This window comes from Sander lucioperca, chromosome 5 (assembly GCF_008315115.2).
Source record: "Sander lucioperca isolate FBNREF2018 chromosome 5, SLUC_FBN_1.2, whole genome shotgun sequence".
NCBI classification, from domain to species: Eukaryota; Metazoa; Chordata; class Actinopteri; order Perciformes; family Percidae; genus Sander; species Sander lucioperca.
The window spans coordinates 4,796,234-4,819,483 of NC_050177.1; the positions used below are offsets into that span (position 1 = coordinate 4,796,234).

A 23,250-nucleotide genomic window follows, 5' to 3' on the forward strand; every position below is an offset into this window, starting at 1 on the left:
GCCCATAGCGGTTCCGGAAGTAACAATACAATGCAATTTCTTTGATAAATTGGAGTATAAGCCATAAAATTGTAACCGTCGATTGTAGACTTAAAACCAGCTACGACATGACTAAGGGATTGTATATGCTCATATAGATGCCAAAAGTTCATGGGGCACCAACCTTGTTTTGAGATAAATGTCTTTTATTCGCGATGTCTTGGATAAGTACTCCATTACCCACAATCCTGAACAATCCCACAGTGATGCCTCTGATTGGTGGAACTCATGTTGGTGAGGAGGGGGAGCTGCTAGACTCATTCGAGATGAACTGCGCCTCGTGCCCTAGATAATGCTATTGACAGGTGGCCCCCTGGGCGGCCCTCCCCATCAGCACAAACCTTAAAGACTTATGGGAAGATTTAACATTGTAGATGTATGGAGAGAGAAATTTCCTGATGGAAGATCCTTTACTTGGAGCAACAGGTCAGGATCCAGCCAGTCTCGCATAGATTTTTGGCTATTATCCAGTAACATTGAAAAAGAGAAAGTTACAGTAAATATCCATGCCACTGAAAATTGAAACTGAAATTATTAGGTTAATTACTCATTATTAAAACAAGGCTAAAAAGGAAAAATCCTACAACACTAACTGGGAACTGCTTAAGTTCAAGTCAGAAAAATTCTTGAGACAGTATGGAACCTCTATTGCCAAAGCTAAAAGAGCAGAAGAAGATGAAGTTATAAATACAATTTCCTCATTCTATCAGAGACCACCTGAGGAAGTTTCAGAGGATAGACTACTTCTTTTACAACTCCAAAATAAATTAGACAAATTATATTGACAAAAAGCAGAGGGAGCCTTTGTAAGGTCTAGGAAAAGATGGCTGGAGGAGGGGGAGCAAAATTCTGCTTACTTTTTCCGTCTTGAAAGATACCGATCTAAAATCAATTCCATCCATAACTTAAATATTAATGGGGTCGTTACTGATGACGCTAAATTAATTTCAAATTTTTGTTCAAAATTCTATAGCAATTTATACAGCTCAAAATATAATAAAGAAGTTACGTCTCATTTTCTTAACTCCATAAATAGCCTAATGTAAGAAAGATTGATGTGGCAGACAAAGATTATTGTGACACCCCGCTTACATTGGCAGAGGTCACTGATTCGATTGCTCGACTTAAAAACAATAAATCCCCCGGCACTGACGGGTTAACTGCAGAACTTTATAAAGCGTTCTCAGAGCATTTGGCCCCATTTTTACTACAGGTTTTTATGGAGAGTATAGAGAATGATTCCCTTCCTCCTAGCCTCACTCAAGGGTTGGTCACATTGATTCCCAAGCCTAGAAAAGATCCGCTCTTTATTGACAGCTGGAGACCCATTTGTCTGCTTAACAATGATTACAAAATTATGGCATCAATATTTGCCAGAAGAATTAAAGAAACTCTTGACACAATTATAGATGAGACACAATCAGGCTTTATGAGAAACAGGCATATCTCTAATAATATTAGACTAGTATTAGATATTCTTGACTACTCTGACCTAATATCTGAAGATAGCTTCATCCTCCTCTTAGACTTCTATAAGGCCTTTGATACAATAGAACACCAATTTATTTTTCTGTCTTTAGAGAAAGTTGGTTTTGGATACTTTTTCCGCAAAGCAATTAAAACCTTATATGTTAATGGCAATAGCTCTATAAAACTGAAAAATGGAACTTCCCCTAGATTTAATCTGGAACGGGGTATTCGTCAGGGATCCCTGATTTCCCCTTATTTGTTTTTACTTTGTACACAAATTCTCACAACTTATGTATGTAATAGTGCTATACAAGGAACCTCTATTGCGGGTAGGGATATCATCATCAGTCAGCTTGCTGACAATACCACAATCTTTTAAAAAAATGCAAGCCAGATACCTGTTACCATTCAAGTAATTAACCGGTTTTCAGAGGCCTCTGGTTTATGCCTAAATATTAATAAATGTGAGCTGTTGCCATTAAAAGACTAATATACAAACTATTTGCAACATTCCGATCAAGAAAGAAGTTATGTACTTGGGTATTATTATATCTAAAGATCAGAAAATGAGATATCCGTTAAATTTCTCTCCAATCATTAAAAAAAACTCAGAACAAACTGGTTGCAAAGGGACTTAGCTCTAAAAGGCAGAGTGTTGCTTACCAAGGCTGAAGGGATATCCAGGCTTACATACGCAGCTCTCTCTTTACACTTGGATAGTAAAATCTGTAAAGACATTGATAGAATGCTTTTTGACTTCATCTGGAAAAATCATATCAATTATATCAAAAAAAGTGTTGTTATGAATAAATATGAATCTGGTGGGCTAAATTTTTTGGACTTCAATACTCTAAATAATACCGTTAAGATTAATTGGGCTAAGCATTTTCTCAAAAACCCCGTCTCGATATGGAATTTTATTCCCCATTATATATTCTCTCATTTTGGTGATCTGGGCTTTATTTTGAATTGTAACTACAATGTAGACAAACTCCCTGTAAAACTGTCCACTTTTCACAAGCAGGTCCTCTTAGCTTGGTCTCTTATTTACAAACATAATTTCTCACCTCACAGGTATCTAATTTGGAATAACAGAGATCTTTTATATAAGAACAAGTCATTTTATTTTGAGAATTGGGTATGCAATCAGATTCTGCTGGTGGACCGGCTATTTAATGTAGAGGGGCAACTTTTCTCTTATAGGGAGTTTTTATCAACATATAACATTCCAGTTACGCCGAAAGAATTTGCAATTGTATTTGACGCCATTCCATCAGGCACAATCATGTTTTTTAAGTATACTGGCAGACCACCTACTTCTGTCTCCCTCCCCGATGTTGGAAGAATCTGTTTTTCTCATAATAATAAGAACATTCTTGCATTATTTCAGAAAGACATTGTTTCTATTCCAAATGTTACATTTTATTGGAACCGATTTGTAAATGACATTGATTGGAAAAAGGTTTGGATAATTCCTCACAGATACTTGATAGTAAACAAGGTGAAAAAAGTATCTTTCAGAATAATTCACAGATATTACCCTGCTAATCATTACATGATTAAATTTAAAAGAGACATCAACACAAACTGTTCTTTTTGTGAAGACCACCCAGAAACTGATTTACACCTCTTTTGGCATTGCCCACACACCAGAACGTTTTGGCAAAACCTCAGCAGATTCATCATTGACCATATTTATAAAGACTTTGCCTTATTGTGGAAGGATGTTATTTTTTGCTTTTATAAAAGCCATAGTAAAGAAAAGATGTATACTTCACTATAAATGTATTAATTTTTTTGGCAAAATTTCACATTCATAAGTGTAAATTCAGCACTAAAAAACCTAGTTTTGTACTTTTTCTCCATGAAGTTGAACATTATATTAATCTGATTTCTGGCTCAAACAACAAAAAAGGCTGTTAAAACTGTCAACATATGGTCCTCTTTCTCTTTGTAATGGCCTATAAGCTTCCCCTGGCAATCTTGTTTTATATTTTGTTTATTTTTTTATTGTTGTATGTTATGTATGTTTTGGCTATTCACATGTGATTTGTACCCTTTATTTGCAATAAAACCTCTAACTGAGAGAGACAACGTAAATGTACCGTGAGCAACGTGTCTGAAATTTCCAACGTGGAAATAATAGACTGTATATAAGAATGGACCAACAGATCCCGTTGCTCTGGACGGAGACCAGTGAAGGCCTTTAGAAGCACTTTTCCGGTGAGCGCTGAGCGTTACTGCGAAAAACGACGTAAATGTGACGTGAGCAACGTGTCTGAAAGTTGTACGTCTTCTGGTAGCTGTGCCAAGAGAAATCTCAATCATTCCCATTCTTGCAGAGACTGAGAGCATAGGTATATATAAGGAGATAACATAGGCACAGGCTAATTATTGCTAACTAAAATGCTAGTTAACATTAGTAATTACACTTAAACAGCAATGTAAGTCGAAACTGCCTGCACGCTTCTCCTGTACTATACGGTAATTCCTCTACTATGCGACAGTAAGTCGCGTGGTTATGACACAATCGTTAGCCTATTTTTACAAAAACGTCTGCTACGGAGCCATAACGTGAGATACAAGGTAATGGAGCCTTTTATACATTGTCATGTTTCTTTAGAAATAAATAATGGACAAATAGAGTCTTTAAACGCTTCAGATGTAAAGTTATTCGCTGTCAAAGTGGCGCCAAAATGAATGGCAGTAATAGGATGCTAACGGGAGGTGATGGCTTTGTAGCATTAAAATGGCACCATAGGAGGTTCGCGGTCCGAGGAGAGGCTTACCCCCTTGGGAGAGGCTTACCCACTTGGTTTCCAGCAGCCTTCAGGCTGAACAGGAAGTGACAGAAACACTGTGGTCTGATTCCGATTTAATAAAATGTCATCTGACCCATATATCAGCTCCTACACAGTCTCCAGTTGTTTTAATTATGACAGAGCAGCTGTTAAAATGCTCTACATGCGATCTGTTGCTGATTTTAATTAACAACACACTGTAGATGATCCGTAATCTGAACAGATCTAGTCTCTCTGACTTCTAAACGTCACTATCAGCCACACAACATGTGGTTTGTACAGTAAGCCTTTAAAAAATAAGCCTTTAAATCAGACAAATATCAGTTAAAATCCCTCCAAATCAAAATCAATAAAAAGTTTATATAAAACGTCATCATGTTGAGTCGATTCTGAACCAATCAGCTGTTAGATTAGCTGAGAGGCCGGCGTTTCCCAGCATGCCCTGGGTCTAGCAGTCGGTGGAGAGCAACTGCAGTGCCTGGCCATGGATGTATTAAGAGAACTGGATGGGGAAGGGAAGCCCCGTTCATTCTAATGAGTGTTCTCCTAATTTTTTTGTTTTGTTTTGTTTTTATTGCAGAATACATTTGTTACAATTTGTCAAAAAAGGAAATTGAACTTGTAGAACACAAATCATTTTGTTACAGATCATGTTTTCATAAAGAATAAAAAAAGTTAAAAAAAAAATAAGAACAAAATAATACATATCAGTCAATAGATATACAGATGAAAAAAAATATATATCATATAACAAGTAGTCAGTAAAAAATTATAAACAGCAAAAGTACATAGCCAGAGTATCAGACAGTAAATATGTGTTAAATTAATTATAAAGTTAAATCAGATGAGCATTGCATACATTTTGATGCTGATTTACCCTCTAATCCAGATATACAATCTATATAATTTTTTAAGTCAAGTTTAAAACATTGAAAAGGGGTTTGTTTTTCATAAACTTCGATTTACGAATAAAGAATTTTCCAAGCAGAATTATTAAGTTGACTATATATTGTACAGAGGAGTTTGAGTCAGAAAAGTAAAAGAAAATATCAAAATTAGATAAATGTATGTTTGAGCCAAATTGTCCATTAATGAAACATTGTATATCATTCCACAGAGAAGAGCTATTTGAACAGCTATAGAATAAATGGTCTAACGTTTCTGTTTCCATACAGCAAAAGCTGCATTTTTCGTCTACGGTAGGGATAAATTTAGAGATAATCTTGTTACAGGGGTAAAAATGGTGAAGAATTTTAAATGGTATTTCTTTTACTTTGTTTGTAACAAAATATGTATGTGGGTTACTCCATGCTCTATTCCAGTTAATATTTTCATATAAGGGGGACCATTTGTAGCTGGAGGTAGGGATGGATTTTGCACATGAAAGGTCTTTTATTACTTTGTTGTTGACCTTTCTGTCTAGAAAAGATAGACCATTTATTGAAACACTGCTGGAGAAAGATATATTAAATTGATCCAAATCTGTCTCATCTCTAAGTAGGGTGATGATCCCATGTGGTATAGCTCTGGTTACAATATCAAATTATTTTCTTGGAGGATGGAAATTAAATTTGTGGATGAAGTCGTCATAAGTTAAAATTTGATTTGAGTTATTTAATAATTTGGATACCAGTAGAATATCATGTTTAAACCAGTTTTCTATAAAGAGAGTCTTGTTTCTATATATGATGTTCATGTTGTTCCAGATAAAACATTTGTGAGGGGAGAAATTGTGTTTGTAGAGAAGAGACCAACAAGTTAGAGCCTGTTTATGGAAGTTTGACAATTTTACAGGCAGTCTGTTAATGGAGTATGGGCATTGAAGCAAGAATGTGATTTTACCAAGTTTTTCAAAGATAAAGTTTGGCACAATGTTCCACAAACTGTTTGGATTTTTCAAAAATCTTTTAATCCAGTTGATTTTTAATATCTCATTGAAGAGTGAGAAGTCAATTACCGATAAACCCCCCTCCTCAATTTTATTAGTCAAGATGTTTTTCCTAATTTTATGGGGCTTCTTCCTACATATAAAGTTATATAATAGTTTGTCTAGATTGGCACATTGTAACTTAGGTATTTCAATTGAAGTAAATAAATATGCTGCTCGTGAGAGACCTTCTGCTTTAGAAAGAAGAACCCTGCCATACATAGATAAGTCTCTTGCAAGCCAAGAATCAAACTTTTTATTAATAGAGTCGTGTAGTAAAGATATATTACTCTCTGTCATCAACTTGTGATTATGACTGATTTTTATTCCAAGATAAGTTACTAAATTATTTATATTTATGCCACGTATTTGACCCAAATGTTTATTTTTAAGAGAAAACAGCTCACATTTTGAAAGATTTAGATTCAAGCCTGAGCTTTCAGAAAATTGGTTTACAACATTTAGTACAACTCCTATTTGGGATTCATTTGGGAAAAATTTCACAGTTGGCCGATGACACAACCCTGTTTCTAAAAAATAGAAACAGGGTTGTGTCATCGGCCAACTGTGAAATTTTTATTTCTCTTTCATTTAATGTAATTCCTTTGAATGTACTCTTGTGAATTAAATCACAGAGAATTTGAGCTACAATCAAAAATAGAAGAGGCGAGGTGGGGCAGCCTTGGCGGATACCTTTGTTTATGTAAAATCTGGGTGAGGTTCCATTAGCCAATTTAACACAACTGTTTCCTCCCATGTACAGAGTTTTAACAGCATTAATAAAATTCTTACCAAAATTAAAAAAGTTTAAGGTGTCAAAAATAAATTTGTGGCTTACCGTGTCAAAGGCTTTTTGAAAGTATAAGAATAAAATAAGGTGTTCATCACGACGATTTTTCATGAAACCAGACTGGCATTCCTCAATTAAAGTGTGTAATTTAGATTTGAGACGTTTTGCTAAGATAGATGCTAGAATTTTATAGTCATTATTTAGCAATGTAATGGGACGCCAATTTTCAATTAATAGAGGGTCTTTGTGAGGTTTTGGGATAAGTGTTATGACACCTTGCCTCAGAGAAGGAGGAAGCTCCCCTCTGTCAAGAGATTCTTTGAAGACAGCTAAAAGAAATTTACCTAGAGTGTTCTCTTAATACATCCATGGCTCAAAAGCGCATCAAGCAAACATGGGGCTTGGCTCTTCCGCGTTGACTGGCCCATGACGTCACAATGGACATGCGCACCAGCAACAGTTTGTTTGTGTTGTCGTAGCAACCGGTAGCAACATGCTCGTTCATGAGCTTCTCTCTCGTGTCTCTTACAAGTGGCGAACTCATAACTTGTTTTCATTGTCTAAAATATTCACTAAGGTTAAACATTGTGTTTTCGTTGTTCCTGATCGTTTACATGCTTATCTAAATAAACAATGGCTGTATTTAGACAACCAAGGAGATTTAATCATTATGTCGGGCTACTAGCTAGCGCTAGCTACTAAGGTTAGCCTGCAGTTTCGTGAACAGAGCTCATCCATGGCTTCATCCCTCATCCACGTTACAAGCTTTACAGCATACAGCCCTCGGATATATCATAAGAGAGAACCAAGGCGATGTAATCACTATGTCTGTAGTAACGTTATGTAGGCATATAGCTATGTATAGTATCACCGTTCTCTTAATACATCCATGCTAGCTACCGCTAAGCTACTAGCCGATAGCCCCGCCAGTTTGGGAAACGCTTCATACGTAACGTTACATCCACGTTACATGCTATACAGCATACATACATGCCTCTGGTGTATCATAATATACTACCATGGACGTAATAGAACACATGGTGAATTACAACCATTAGCTATATCCATTATTACAGCTACAGGACCTCGGGAGAACAGGCATGTGAGCGGGCGGGACGTCAGAGCAAGTCGGGATCAAGTCGGACACAAATCTAACTGGCATGCATTGGGCGGCGATCACCGGTGATCGATTCTGCTCAGATCTGGCCAAGGGGGTAAGCTTCGCTTCAGAGCTCGAACCTCCTATGGCGCCATTTTGATGCTACAAAGCGATCACCCGCCGTTAGCATTCCATTGACTGCCATTTATTTTGACGTCACTTTGACAGCGAATAACTTTACATCTGAAGCGTTTAAAGACTCGTCCGACTTGTCCATAGTTTATTTCTAAAGAAACACGACAATGTATAAAATGCTCAATTACCTTGTATCTCACGTTATGGCTCCGTAGCAGACGTTTTTGTAAAAAATAGGCTAACGATTGTGTCATAACCACGCGACTTACTGTCGCATAGTAGAGGAATTACCGTATAGTACAGGAGAAGCTCGCAGGCAGTTTCGACTTACATTAGCTGTTTAAGTTTAATTACTAATGTTAACTAGCATTTTAGTTAGCAATAATTACCCTGTGTCCATGTTATCTCCTTACAAATACCTACGCTCTCCGTCTCTGCAAGATTGGGAATGATTGAGATTTCTCTTGGCACAGCTACCAGAAGACTTACAACTTTCAGACAGGTTGCTCACGTCACATTTACGTCGTCTTTCTCAGTTGGAGACTGCGCAGTAACGCTCAGCGCTCACCGGAAAAGTGCTTCTAATATCCTTCACTGGTCTCCGTCCACAGCAACGGGATCTGTTGGTCCATTCTTATATACTGTCTATGGATCTGGCTCATCTCGAACGAGCCTAGTGTCTATGGGTAGCTGCCGCGAGCTGCCTGCACGATCCGTCATGCGTATGCCCAAAATGATAATCCTGTTTTACGATGATTGACGACACTGCACGAAACACAATCGGTTCCACGCTTCTGCCGTTAGCCTCCACCGGGAAGCTAACGTTAGTTTAGCTAACAGCTAATTCGGCTAACCGCTAGCTGACAGCTTGATTCAGTCTAAAATAACGTTAACTCAAACTAAACACTGGGTAAAGCAGGCTACAGCTGACGTAACAGCTGTTATATATTTTAATGGTTATTTTCAGGTTTTATTTTGAGGGTCTTTTAAAGTTATTACATGCTGTCTCAGCTAGCGGTTAGCCGAATTAGCTGTTAGCTAAACTAACGTAGCTTCCTTAATTCAGTGGTGTGCGGTGGTTTATGGGATGAGTAGTTCCTTCGCTCGATAGTGAAACTATGTACACAGTCTTGTACCTTTGACTTTTTTTGGATTTTCTGTTCATTTTTTCAGTCAAAATTATATGTTCTATGCTTATGAGTCACGTCGTAGCTGGTTAGCCTAAGGCATGGTCTAAAACTCTTCATGTACGGATTTTTCCAGACGTCAATGGGAGAAATGAATGGGAAATTTACTTCCGGAACCCAAGGTCTCTCGGAGGAGGGGCGAGACTGTTGAGCTCTATTATCATGACCATCATGATGACCATCACCATCATCATCATCATCATTATCATCATCATCATCATCATCATCATCATCATCATCATCGCCATTATCAACATCAGGACCCAAGCATACTATTAGCACCTACAGACCTGTGTCCAGACGGCTAGAGATGGCGGCCAGTATGAATGAGTGTCTCTACCTGTTGCTCTTGACTGGGGGAACTCGGAGTTAAGGGGGTGAACACTGACCGACAGGATGGATTTAGCTTTTTGAATCACTTGTCTATTGTACAGGTCAGTAAGATTATTTTGTTGAACGCCGATTGGATGATGAGATCTCCTCAGACAAGCACCCATAGACCCTCACTCTCTGTAGCTGGTCAATTAAAAAAATTAAGAATCCAGCCCACCAGGTTAAAATCAAGGTTGAAGTTATTTAACCCTTGTGTTGTATTCCCGTCCACCATGAACTTGATGTCATTCTGGGTCCAATTTGAAAATTAACTTTCTCTGGCACTTTTTCTGACGTTTCATTCGCTTTTTCCGAAGATTTTTTTTAATTCATGGTCAATAAACCTAATTTAAATGACATTATACCTAATTAAAAAAAGCAGAAATTATGAACTATTTTGACTAATAGTTAAGCTCAGACGATGTTGAGTGAATTACAGACTGGTTTATGTCAAGGTTTGGTCAGGATACTGTTTTAAAATCATAAAATGTATTTATAATCATTAAATTTACCTGTGACGAATGTTGTATGGGTTCCTACAACGTACAAGCATGCATCAAAGTTATTTTGGGGCAATTTGGTTGAAAGTAGTGATGGTCAAATGAAGCTTTGCAAACCACTGTCCTTATTTTCTGAGCTCACTAGATGGCGCTCTCTGTTCAACAAAGGGTTGAAAACACACTGAATTGCCATTCCTTTAACCTTTTCTTTGAACAGAGAGCGCCATCTAGTGAGCTCAGAAAATAAAGACAGTGGTTCACGAAGCTTCATTAGACCATCACTATTTGAAAGAAACCCATATTTCAAACATAGAAAACTTTGAAAACGGGTAAAATTTGACCCCAGGACAACACAAGCTTGTCTATTAAAATGTCGGGTGGATTGTATTATAAGCAGATACAAAATCTACAAATAAAATTCTAGCGTAGGTTTTGGTGCCCTCAACGTGTTTGAATAACATGCTAAGCATATTGGTCGTAGCATCTTCTTCCCTTCGCTTAGCTCTGTAAACAAACTGTAGTGGGTCAAGTAGCTTCTCTGTTTTTGTGAGAAGCTCTTTTTTCAGTAATCTTTCAAAATACTTCATGACTAAAGAGGTCAAGGCAACTGGCCTGAAGTCATTTAGCACCTTAGGCCGTTTGTGTTTCGCTACTGGAATGACAGTTGAATTGTTTACAAATTATTGCCACTCTCTGTTGGCTGAGAGACAGCTGGAATATGTAATAAAAAAATGGGATCTAGTTGCTCTGCACAAGAAATTAACGGAAAGATTCGTTTTTTTGCTCTAAAATAACATCTCTAAATCCGGGGGAATCAAACCTAAGATAAAACATGTTAAATTATTGTGCAAACTGTCTGTCACATCTTAAACTATCTAAAACAACCTTAGAATATTATCCCTCTTTAGACCCACAATCGTTTTCATGCTGTCCCAGGCTGAACCTAGATTATTATTTCCCATCTCCCTCTGTGTTTTTTCTTTATACCTGAGTTTAGCTCTCTTAAGCTCAGACTTCACTTCACTTTTCAATATTTGTAATGCTGAAAGGTTTCCCTCCCGAAATGCAGGCCTCTTCCTGCTTTGCAACACTTTGAGTGATTTGGTCACCCATGGCTTTCAGGATACACTTTCACTACTTTGTCAGGGATCACATTTTCAACACAAAAGGAGACATAGCAACTGACAACATCAGTAAACTCAATAATGTCAGAACAAGGCTCCTCAAACATATTCTAGTCAGTACATAGCAGGCACGCATGCATGCATGCACGCACCACACACACACACACACACACACTAAACTACATTATATCCTCTATGTTTTATAACCTAGTCCTTTAAAATCCTTATCCATCATAACCTATAAAAAGCCACTGTGTCCCTCAAATATGCTGAAAGTGTGCTGCAACAGTGCTTTCTCACCCATGCTCAGTAATCCTTTAAATGTGAATTCCTGCACCCCTAATTCCCTGAGATTATTCCTCATCACATTTCTGCGTCCCATACCCTCTACAACTCAGAACTACATGCTCTACACATTCTTCTTCCTGACATGCCTCACACAAGCCTGTTTGGTGTTTTTCTTATCATTTTCAGTGTTTAGTTTAGTGCACAGTGCCCCAACCTCAACCTTGTCAACACAGCTTCTTCGCTCCTGTGCCCAGTACCTACCCTAGAAATGTTTACACTCATTTGAATTTGGTATAGAAGCCTCCCTTTCCCCACTCTGTCTCATTTTTGTTGCCACATTTGTTTTTCCCAGAATAAACATTTGACCTTTGCTTTATTAATACTGCATTTCTATATTTCCTTTCTTTACTGTAAAGCCCGGTTTGCCAGCTCATCAACCCGCTCAGTCCACCTCCCACCTATATGCATTGGAACCCACAGATGGCACCATCTGTTTAAATCTGAGTAAAATCCCTATACTCTTTCATCACATGATGCTCTTACCAAATCTATTTTTTTTCTTTTTTTAACTCTAACAAATACCAGTCTATATCAGGCCACACTGGACAACAATGCAGGGAATGCTCTGTCTCTTTGGACATTATTTTGTCTGTTACTTTGATTTCAGAACTCTGTGATTTTGAGAGCCAGCACAGGCAGGCTTATTGCTGTGAGGAAAAAAAATAGAAAGTGAACTTTAAACTCTCCTTGTCAGCTGACTACAGATATTAAAAAATGGCTCAACAGGACCTGAAACTTTACACACATCACTAGAACACACTGTTCCAAACAAGAAAATAGCATATACCACCTGCAAAAAGCATGTGTATTTTGGTGATTTGTTCTCTTCTTTAACCTGAATAATTACCTGAATAGAAAGCTCAAGAGCGAGAACCTAGACAGGTTTTGTAGAGGGATCTGAGAATCTCTGAAAGCAGGGAAAAGTAAACACACTGGTTGTCAGCAGGTGGCTTTTCAGGTTTCACAACAGGGAGGGGTTTAGAGCCATGAGATGGGCAGGCCGGTAAGACCAGGTTGAGTGCAGGAATGTCAACACGTAACAGGGTGGTGTAGAGAGGGACTGAGGGAGGGAGCCTATGAGAGGAGGGACAAATAGCAGGAAGGAGAGAGTGTCATAAATGCAATAATTACAGCTTAGGCAGACATAGGTGACACACTCTCCTGGTTCCACAGGCTGTATGCGTAGCTAACAACTCTGCTGTTCCACTGACAGAAGGGACACAGGGCCCAGAAACCACTTTCCTTGTTCTCAGAGATTTATTTTTCACCAGAATTTCATTTCTACCCATGGATTTGTTCCTGGATTCTGGCTAAATATGACAGATTTCTTTCTGCCAGTGACCTTGAAGTCAAACTGGATTTACCAAATTTAAAGGACAAGGGATTATTTGCCATGTCTGTGACTGCCCTGTTCAGGGGCAAGTGGGGGCACAAGTCACAGGAAACCCCAGAGAAGCATCCAGCAGCTATGGTCCAACCCAGCCATGAGGACGAGGATGACGAGGATGTCTCCAATGTTGGTTTCAGCAGAGAGCCTATCCGCAGGAACTCGCGCTTTTACAGGTCAATGAGAAAGAAGAGGATGGTCTCATCTGAGCAGTCTGAATGTAAGAAAACACCAGACCTCTGATGGGCTTGCAATTTAACATTGTATTTCTACTGTACCTCAAATTTGGTGAGAATAGCCTCTTGTCTTACAAGTTAATTAACATTTAAAGTGACTTGTCTGGTCCTAAAGCCACACTATTTAGCCTACTTCAAACATCATTGCACTAAATCAACTGAATGGATAGTCAAAGAGTCATTGACAGGTTTCATTGGAGAGCGTCACACTGCTGCGGCATGTTTAGGAATTCAGTTCTGACTCTGCTTTGGTTATGGAGTATTTGTACTGTATATAATTTCTCTACATATGTTGTCCTATTGGCAGTTGATGCGGTTGTTATTGGAAGTGAAACAAAGGCCTGGTACTCCTATCCTTCAAATGCCATCAACATGAATACAACCTGAGAAACTAGTTTTGTTTGAACAGCACAATAGTCAGAGTGATACTTGTGTTTTCCAAAGGTCAACCTCTGAACTCATAGCAAAACAAATCAAAGTAAAAATGTTGAAATTAAACATCAAATTATACCTGATATCCTGTTGATATTAGGGTCTGAAATGATTTGGAAAGTTGTTGGGGGGAGGGGGGGTTATTTGCCAACCTGCTTTGTACAGATCAATACTCAACAGTCTGTAGGACAATTCCAGAAACTGAATGACAGTGATAATTAATGTCACCAAATTGTATTGTTGTAGTTTTATCCTGTACATAGAGCCACACCAAAGGCAACAATAAAGTGTTTGAGCTTAGACTTTGCCTGGCATCTCAAATAGGCCTCAAAGAGAAGGATTAGAGAGATTACTTAATACATAACTAGACAGGTCAGCCTTACTAATAAAAAAGTAAAATTAAGTCGTAAAACAGTGAGGCCTGTTGAAAATGCCACAGAATCCAGATTATCAAGCAGGCTGTTCTCAGGTACATATAGTTACAAAAAGTAAATAATTTGTATATGTTCCATGTATTTATTGCTGTATGCACCACAGTAACTGCTGCTGTATCAGGGCACTCTAATCTGCATCGGGAAGAGGTCGAGGCAGATTGCTGGGTCATAAAACACAGCAATTACAACCCAGGGAGTGTAGTAAGCGTTCCGGGACACCACAAGACTTTTAGCCAGGAACTATGTGTTTGTGTAGTGTTTTAATTTAATCTTTTCTCTAATCTTAACTAGTCATTGTGGTGCCTAAATGTAACTGTCGTCGCCACAACACTCACTTTTTGTCAGCTAAACTCAACTGCCACGGCCACTGAAAGGACCGACAATGAAAGGTGCTCTGTAGCCAGCTCACAGTCACCTTTTCTCAGCTAAATTTAACTGTAAAGACCGCTAAACTAAACTGTCATATGATCAGTCGTTACGTGACCAGTGGGCGGTCGCCTAATTTCGTAGGATATCATGCAAATTGTTGTGCATAAGTTTTCGTATGATGTCATACGAACCTGTTCATGCGTTGCCAGATCAATCCACAATGTGGCCACCGCAAATTAAGATTTAACATTACATTCAACTTCCATTTCTCACTGTATTCATAACGAGTAAAAAGGACGGTTGTACAGTGACTGCATTCACAAAACCTACAATTTGAAAGAGAATGCTTGTGGAAATATATATATATATGTATATATATATATATATATATTATATGTTATACTACACCCAGTGTAGTATAACATTATCTTTTTATTCAAAAGTCATTGTGAAACGGAGCGTCTTAAGCTTCTGAAATGTCACATATTTCTCATTATTAACAGAAAATAAGCGGAGGTAATTATGAGAGGGATTTAAATCAAATCTATGTGATTTTTATTTCACCATGTTATGAGCATTGTTATAGTGTAGATAGCAGTGACGAAGAGTGCCAATGGACTGTGACATTTCAAAACTAGTAGCAAATCTATGTAATAATTACCCAGCTTTATTTACCAAATCATATTGTTGTCTTGTGGCCCCGTAGCAAATGTTCCATGGCCTGATATCGTGGCCCTGGGGTTGGGAACCAATTATAGTATGGAAATAGTAGTTTGACCAAAAAAAATCTAGATTAAAGGTCTACTTACAAGCTTTTTTCTAGAAGGTTCAAACTCATTCCACAGGCTTCATCAGAAGTCAACTGACAACTGAGCCAACTCCCTTCAATAATGAACACTAAGAGAAATTATTGAAAACTCTGGAACAAGCCAGTAAGAGTAGAAGTTAGTAGAAATTGACAGTGATTAAAAATATCCTTGTTTATTTTGAACATATATCTTTTGATCAACTTTTTCATCTATGTGCATAGTTCAAGTGAAAGTATGGGTATGCGCAGGGGTTAAAAAGCGTAGGCACATAGGCCTACGCTCTGTCATCAGAGGGCACTTAGTCTATATCCACGACGTTCCACTTCCGGAATTGCTCCGTTGCCTCCGGAAATTCCGCCGGATGTCCTTCGTTCGGCCGGATGTCCGTTACCTTAGGCTTTCTTGTGTTGGAATTTTAAACTCCGGTGGATTTCTGAGGACTATGGTTAACTGCTCCTCAGATCTCTGCAAGGTAAATCCAGACAGCTAGCTAGACTATCTGTCCAATCTGAGTTTTCTCTCGCACGACTAAAACAACCTTTGAACGTACACATGTTCCACCAAAACAAGTTCCTTCCCGAGGCTATTTTGCAGCGGCATTGTGGCTCCGCTCATGGCAATTGGGATTAGTTTAAAGAAATGCCAATAAAACCAGAGCACGTTTTTCTCCAATCCCAGGAAGCTGTCTGGCCTAGCCAGATCTTCCTCTGCAACGCTGTGGAAGAAGGTCTGGCAATGCGAGACTAGGGGACACTTAACATCTTCAACAATACATACATCTTTACAGTTTATTGGTCTTAATAATTCAAACAGTGACTAAAACACGTTTTCTTTGCATAGCTGTAGAGATCATAGTTCTAAATGAGGTGATGTAACAACAAGGTTCCTTTCTTTTGTCAGTGGGTTTCCTTTAAAGCTACTGAGCAATCAGCGACCTCAGTCTAGGTAATACACATTAACGCTGGTTGCCACCCGCCATAAAAGAAAAAAGAAAAGAAGAAGCAGCAACCTCACGCAAATTGCTCATATATTCTTTTTTAAGATAAAGCGTAAATTTAAGCGTTTTAGGCCTTTATTTATATATATGCGTCCAGGAGTAAACCTCTGTATATGGGCGCGCTAACATTGATTTACAATCATTTACTAATAGAACTAAGCAGGCCTGCCTTGTTGCACGATCCAAATGTTCCTCAAAACTTGCCATTTTCAGCGTGTAGCTCGCTAGCTCGAAGTTTCTTGTTGTTTCCTTGTTGAGATCGAAAACACACAGAGAGCAGAAGGTGAGGGACAGATGTCATGCAATTATCCTGGAAATGTATTTCTGTTGATCGAGACTATCCCTTGCATAACCAAGGTATTGCTACTAATGTGTGTGTGTGTGTGTGTGTGTGTGTGTGCGCGTGCATGCGTGTGTGTGTGTGTGTGTGTGCGTGCGTGCGTGTGTGCGTGCAATAACTGCTCGTCCTCACTGTTGTACCTGATTATAAAGACACTTTCTCCTTCTGACTGCTTTTCTCTCTCTTCCTCTATCTCTGTTTCCAGATTCTCCCAGGCCTGGTTTGGACCCCAGTCCGTCTAACAGAGCAGGACTCCTCTCCCCTAATGCTCTTTTACCCCCCAAATCACCTTTTTTGCCCGAGGCTAGACGGTGAGTCCTCATGCCTTCACGGCCCAACCCTACCACTCAACGCAAACACGCCCAGAAAACAAATACGCCCATACGGTGCTTGTTTAAACACTGCACACGCCACCTTTATACTTCATACTTTCATACTCTCAAAGGCGTATCATGTCTGTGATAAGCACATACAGTCTCTCTGAAGGTTAATTCATTGACACTGAAACAGTAATCTCCTTATGTATACCTAAAAGAGTGTGATCTAATGAATCAGTATGCTAGAGTACCAAGACCCAGTTCTTTGATAGGAGTAATGTCTTTTTGATTTCAAGAAAGGTTAAAGTTCTAAGACAATGAGTAAATTGCAAAAAGCATTCATCTTCAAAGCCATTCGGTCAATTATTTTTCATAAAACCAGTAAACTAAAGCCAAACCAGAGATATAGGCTTGTTGTCTGTAGGCTTGTTAAGGAAGCAGCTTTTTAACCACGCCTCACAGCATTCATTCAGCAAATGGAGCTGGCCAAGGAGTAATTACTTGACCTATGAGGAACTTTGGTCACGTAACCTCTTTCTCTGTTCAAAGTTGGTCATCTGATTGAATGTGAATGTCCTTCTTGATCTGTTTTGGCCATCCACTGACTCCTGGTCCTTGGCACCTCCTAGTCGATGCTGTGAACGGTTTTGGTCTGGTGTTTACAGACCAAGTTTAAAAAGTCACTTTGGGATTTTGAGGACATCAAAGGATACATTTGTTGTGTCGACAAAATTAGGGCAAAAGAAGGTTGAAGAGACGTTTAGACGTTTGAAGATCTAGCCACTGAATTAGGACACAGCTTACCTAATAAAGGTTTTTGTTCAGCAAAAGCATAGAATGCAGCTGTTGACGATTTCCTAGCCAGGAGTATTCTCCGTCTTGCAATAAGTGTGGCAAGAGCAACTATGTCCGTCTTGCTTGAATTAATAGGGGGGGCCGGTGTTTTAATCCAAACCACAATTTGTTTTCTAATCTTAACTAGTCGTTTTTTGTGCCTAGGATGGTCACATTGTGTCGGCTAAACTCAACTGCAACGGCCACTGAAAAGACTGTCAACTAACTTACATAAGAGAGAGTGAAATGCGCATACATGACTTTGATCTGTACCCGGATCAAAGTCACTTTATATCCGCTAAATTGAACTGTAAAGACCGCTAAACATAACTATCATGTGACCGGTGGTGTGACCGGTGGTGTGACCAGCGGTAATTTCGTAGGATATCATACAAATTGGTGTGCATAAGTTTTTGTACGATAGCATACGAACCTGTTCATGAGAATATGTTGTCTTTAAACAACTAGATATACAACTGTGAAACTCGAATGAAGACATGAAAAATGTATGAAGACAGATGAACATGGCCTTACTACATGGCAATTTGAAGAGTTTCAGTTTCTAGGTGAAGGTGAAGATGAAAATAGCTGCTATAGATGTGATTCTAAAGTGTGTTTTTTGCTCTCAAATATAGCCCTCAGCCTTCACCACAGCTCCATCATTCCAAAACTGTGTTGCCAAGCAATGAGGAGGCCAGCAGCAGACATGCTCTGTACAACAGTGATGCTGTGGATAGGAGAAGAGGAGGAGTGGGAGGAGGGAGGAGTTTGGACAGATCTGTTGCCTCCAACAGCCAGCATCGAGATTTTACAGCTGACATGATCACTTACCGGACTCACAACATTCATAGCGAAGACATACAAAAGCTGTCGGAGCAAACAGCTGCAGCTTGCACTGTTCAGGAGGTCAGAGGGAAAACCATGAGCTCACAAATGCCCAGTTCTAACGGCGCAGACCAGGATAACGCCAACCTCAGGTCAGATCTTCTTATACTGGAAACAGAGGTGGAAAGGATAGAAATGAAAAAGGATCTTTTTTTTATAAAGCTTAAACTCTGGATTTCTGCTAATAGTAAATAGTAGATATAAAACTGATTAATGATTTTAGTACTTTTGTAAGCGTGTACAACAAAATGACAAAACACTGTGAGTTATGAGAAAATGGAGAAATTGGAGTGATTGAGTAGTCCCTCATTGTGTGGCTAGAGAATGAATGTGAAGAGGCGAAGATGGATGTTTTTATATTTGTGTAAAAAAATGGCTTGGGTTCACTCTGTTGGGTTTGATAGAGAAGACAGAGAAGCGCAGATAATTGATCTGTCTGTGTGCTGGAATGCAGCACTGCTGCATCATTTTCTTAATAGTAAAATGAAGCATGAAGTGAATATATTAATTCACCTGGCTGCCTTCCCAAACACATATTTCCTATTTTCTTTCCTTTTAGGTTTCTAAGCAATGGAGCTCGCTCCCAGACAATCTGCCACAGCCTCAACATCGTCAAAAACATCGGTAAGGGTAGCGTATTTATTCCACGCACTTTTACCACCTCCAGAGCTGTTGCTACTAAATCATCTCTTATTTGATAATACATTATATGACTAAGACTGAACATTGTTGAGATACAAACGTTCACATATGCAACATATGCAGCAAATGGATTTCATGGAAGGCATCAGTACTGCATCTGAGCTGTATCTGTTACTGCATATCTCTGACACGTTCATCAAGGTTGAGTGCCTCTCTAATCTGACAGTCGGCTATGTTGACAGACTACTAACCATAGTGTTGTTCAGTGTGTACACAGGACAATGGTTATTTGCAGGGATTACCTGCAGGACGATGATAAAAAGTTCTATATCTGTAGTTTACAGATATAGATACAGATAGATTCATATGTCCTATTTTTTTTTCTCCAACCTGTGCATTTCTTTGGCTATGTATGCGCATTTCACTCTCTCTTATGTAAGTCTCAGTCCAGTTCTACGCCCACCAAAGCAATCTGCAGTATATGACTGAGGGAGATTATGCAACAGACCCCTGTTGTTCAACGTCACCTTCCCTCTTGATATACACAAAGCCAATCTTCCCTGAAAAGATTGGAAGTTCTTATCAGCGAACTTTTTAGTTTTAGTTGAATAAACTTGAGCAAACCTACCATCACATGTTGCCACACACACACGCACACACACATAGACACACACACACACACATGCATGCTGGCATTACATTATTGACCTTATGAGGCTCGACACAGCTCGTGTCTTTCCGGTTTTGTCTCTTACAATCCAGTTGCCAATGCTCACTATAGTAAATACCAACACAGTCTCACTCCCAGCCCGACAAAAACAAACACTTCGTGAGGTGCCTTTGGCCTTAGTTACTGACGCAAAAAGTCTCCTTTAGCGACGCAGGGGCCTTTCAACTAATTCCAATGTCATCCCAGCCGCAGCAATATCTGACTCTCTGGGTACCCTTTGGCGTTATTTTTGCTTGGTCATGCGTCACCTGAATCGGGACCGATTTGGCTTCATTCTTTAATGTGCAGGGTAAAACCAGTTATTTATGGTTATGAAAAGACAGTGGGTGGGGTTACAAAATGTACGTTTAAGTGACACACGGGACAACAGGACATAAACTTCGGTCTCCTGAGTGAAAGTCCTGTGTTGTTTGACCCGTAATAACGGTTGGTAAATACAAGTAAAAAGTTGTGATCCTGATCTGTTCAAACTACGTTATATAACCTTACACTACCACATACAATCTATAATAAGTTCTGGATTCATGCATGACATAAAATCTTCAGTTGTTCCTGTTATTTATCATTATTTGACAATTAAAGGTCAGTGGTTAATAGAACAGTTTTAAAATGGTGTTTTAATTGTGCTTGGCTCCAGCGGCCGCTATGTGGGGAAAGACTCACGCTCACATAACCCAGTGCCCCAAGATACACATGCCAAAAGACTTTGGCAATAAAAACAGTTGGCACAAATTTTAAATATTAATTTATTAATTATTGTCTCCCTTAGGATAAATTTGTCTTGGGAATTCGAGAGAACACAGTTGACAGCACACAGCCTATATATACACACACACACACACACACACACACACACACACACACACACACACACCACATATCTGTATACATGTACAAACAGACTACAGTTAACTTCAGTAACACACACAGAGCCATATACACAGAACATACACAACAAGAATATTGCAAGATACACCAATATATTGGTGTACTGAAGGGTAATTTGATGCCAAGTGGGGCTGATTGCCTGTTGCCCCACTGCAATTTGAAGTTTGTAGTTGGCAGAAGTAAATATTTCTTTTAAAGAAGAAGGTCACCATCAACGATGTGGATTATCTTCTACAGCACGAATTTGAAGGAAATTTGAGATTAAATACCTTGTTGCCCACCAGCTGTGGGATATTGCAACCAAACCGCAAAAATAATCACCAGAGCATTATAACAGAAAAATGGAAGTGTCCAAATCCAAAGAAGCTGTTTGCCCAACTATTTTTCCACTTAAAAATGCCACTCCTTACGCACAGTGGTAATCCAGGCTTTAAAAAAATAAAAATAAATGAAAATTCTTTATGTTTACCTCATGCCTGACTCATTGTCTTTTGACTCTCCAGCATTCCTGTACCAGGAATACCGGGACACTTCCAAGCAGCAGGAGATCGAGCAACGGCGGCAGCGTGAGAACCTTTGTCCAGTGGCAGAGACTGTGGTGGCAGGCTCTGGTGTCATGTCCCCTCCAGTGTTACAGCTGCAGCTGAGGAACAGTTCTCGGTCACTGAGCTTGTGGCAGAACCTGGAAGCTGTGCAGGCCAGTGGCCTGCTCACCCAGTTACCGCAGAAAGAAATCATAATGCAAGAGGTGAGCAAATGTCAGTAGGATACATCATCTGGGGACCATGAATGGCTTCACTAAAGGTTGGGCCAATTATTTAGTATATGGGATATTTCACAGGATGAGTGAAATCTTTGACCAGCTGATAGTGCTTGATGAAAATCAAGAAATCACTAAAGCCAAAAACATTCATCTTCTGGCAACCATGCATGTCTGTATGGCAGTCCATCAAGTACTTGTGATACTATAACCCAACAATGTCAACCTCAAGGTAGCACAAGAGGAAAACAGAAAATCACCAAAGAAAGTAGACGTCATGATCTGGGGACCATGAATGTTTATCCTCCAATAGTTAATAATACATTTTAGTCTAGATCAAAATGGTGGGCAGAACGGCCGACATTGCAATCCCTAGAGCCATGCTGCTGGCATGGCCAACATTTATAGTTATAATAGAAACAAACAAGAGATAAATTGAGCAGCTGCCTTGCTCCAAAATAACACTGTGATATATGCTTTATGAATATAAATGCAAACAGATTGTGAAGCCACATGGATTCCATCAACACAGAAGTAATTACTCTGTTACACATCCATCATTTAAATCTGGTAAATTTGTAGTTTTTCCAGTGAAAATCAGTCAAATGAAAACAATAAGCCCTAGCCAACTGAACCAGCAGGACATCATACTTCATCGGAATTTCGAATTTCATCATATCAACTGTTCACTGGGTGTAGGGATGCTCGGTTAGTATTATTGTGTCCTTATGATGTGCTTTTCTGTCTAGGCCACGTTTGAGCTCATTACCTCAGAAGCATCATACTACAAAAGTTTGGAAATTTTGGAGACTCATTTCCTACGTGACCCTGTTTTAATCAACACTCTAAGCCAATCCGATGTGCATTTTCTGTTCTCCAACATCGAGGAAGTCATGAAAGCCAGTGAAAGGTAGGACAAGGTCTTGATTAACACAACTCAGTTAATGATTGGAAGTCTGATCTTACATCAAGTTCCAGTCCAGCAGACAAGCTTTGACTCCATATCCCTGGATAATGGTCTCTTAATATTTTCAGGTTCCTGATGGATCTTGAGCACCGAATTGAGAAGTCTATTTTGATCCCTGATGTGTGTGACATTGTTTACCACCACGCTGTGGAACACTTCAATGTCTTCATCAAATACGTCATTAACCAGGTTTACCAGGAGAAAAACTACAGACGCATTTTGTGAGTACCTATTTTATAAATACATCTGTTACAATGGACTATGTCGTCTTCATACACTAACTAATAATTGTTTAGTGGTATATGAGCATACACTGTAAAAAAAAAGTGGCCGTTTTGAAGTCTCGAGTTTGGCAATACGACGTTGCTACCAGATGTGTCGTTTTTTGACGCGATGGTGAAGCTAGAGAGGATGATGTGGCCAAGCCACAA

At 39.1% G+C, this 23,250-nt stretch overlaps 1 protein-coding gene and 1 pseudogene across 4 annotated transcripts in view; one reads left to right on the forward strand and one right to left on the reverse strand.

Annotated features, from left to right (window-relative positions):
- The window catches only part of LOC118495060, a 1,111,612-nt pseudogene that overhangs the window by 695,954 nt on the left and 392,408 nt on the right, over positions 1–23,250 (reverse strand).
- Positions 12,909–23,250, forward strand: part of ngef (neuronal guanine nucleotide exchange factor) — a 30,447-nt gene continuing 20,105 nt past the window's right edge. For 2 of the 4 annotated variants that reach the window (XR_004107193.2, XM_031312044.2), the window contains exons 1-7: positions 12,909–13,399; positions 17,002–17,107; positions 18,577–18,924; positions 19,392–19,456; positions 21,596–21,840; positions 22,602–22,762; positions 22,888–23,040. Coding sequence is in view for 3 of the 4 variants with exons in the window: in XM_031312044.2 (XP_031167904.1) it covers positions 13,186–13,399; positions 17,002–17,107; positions 18,577–18,924; positions 19,392–19,456; positions 21,596–21,840; positions 22,602–22,762; positions 22,888–23,040 (1,292 nt within the window). In the remaining variant the exon portion in view is untranslated. The remainder of the gene's footprint in view (positions 13,400–17,001; positions 17,108–18,576; positions 18,925–19,391; positions 19,457–21,595; positions 21,841–22,601; positions 22,763–22,887; positions 23,041–23,250) is intronic. The other 2 variants (XM_031312045.2, XM_036001361.1) reach the window with 2 other exon arrangements.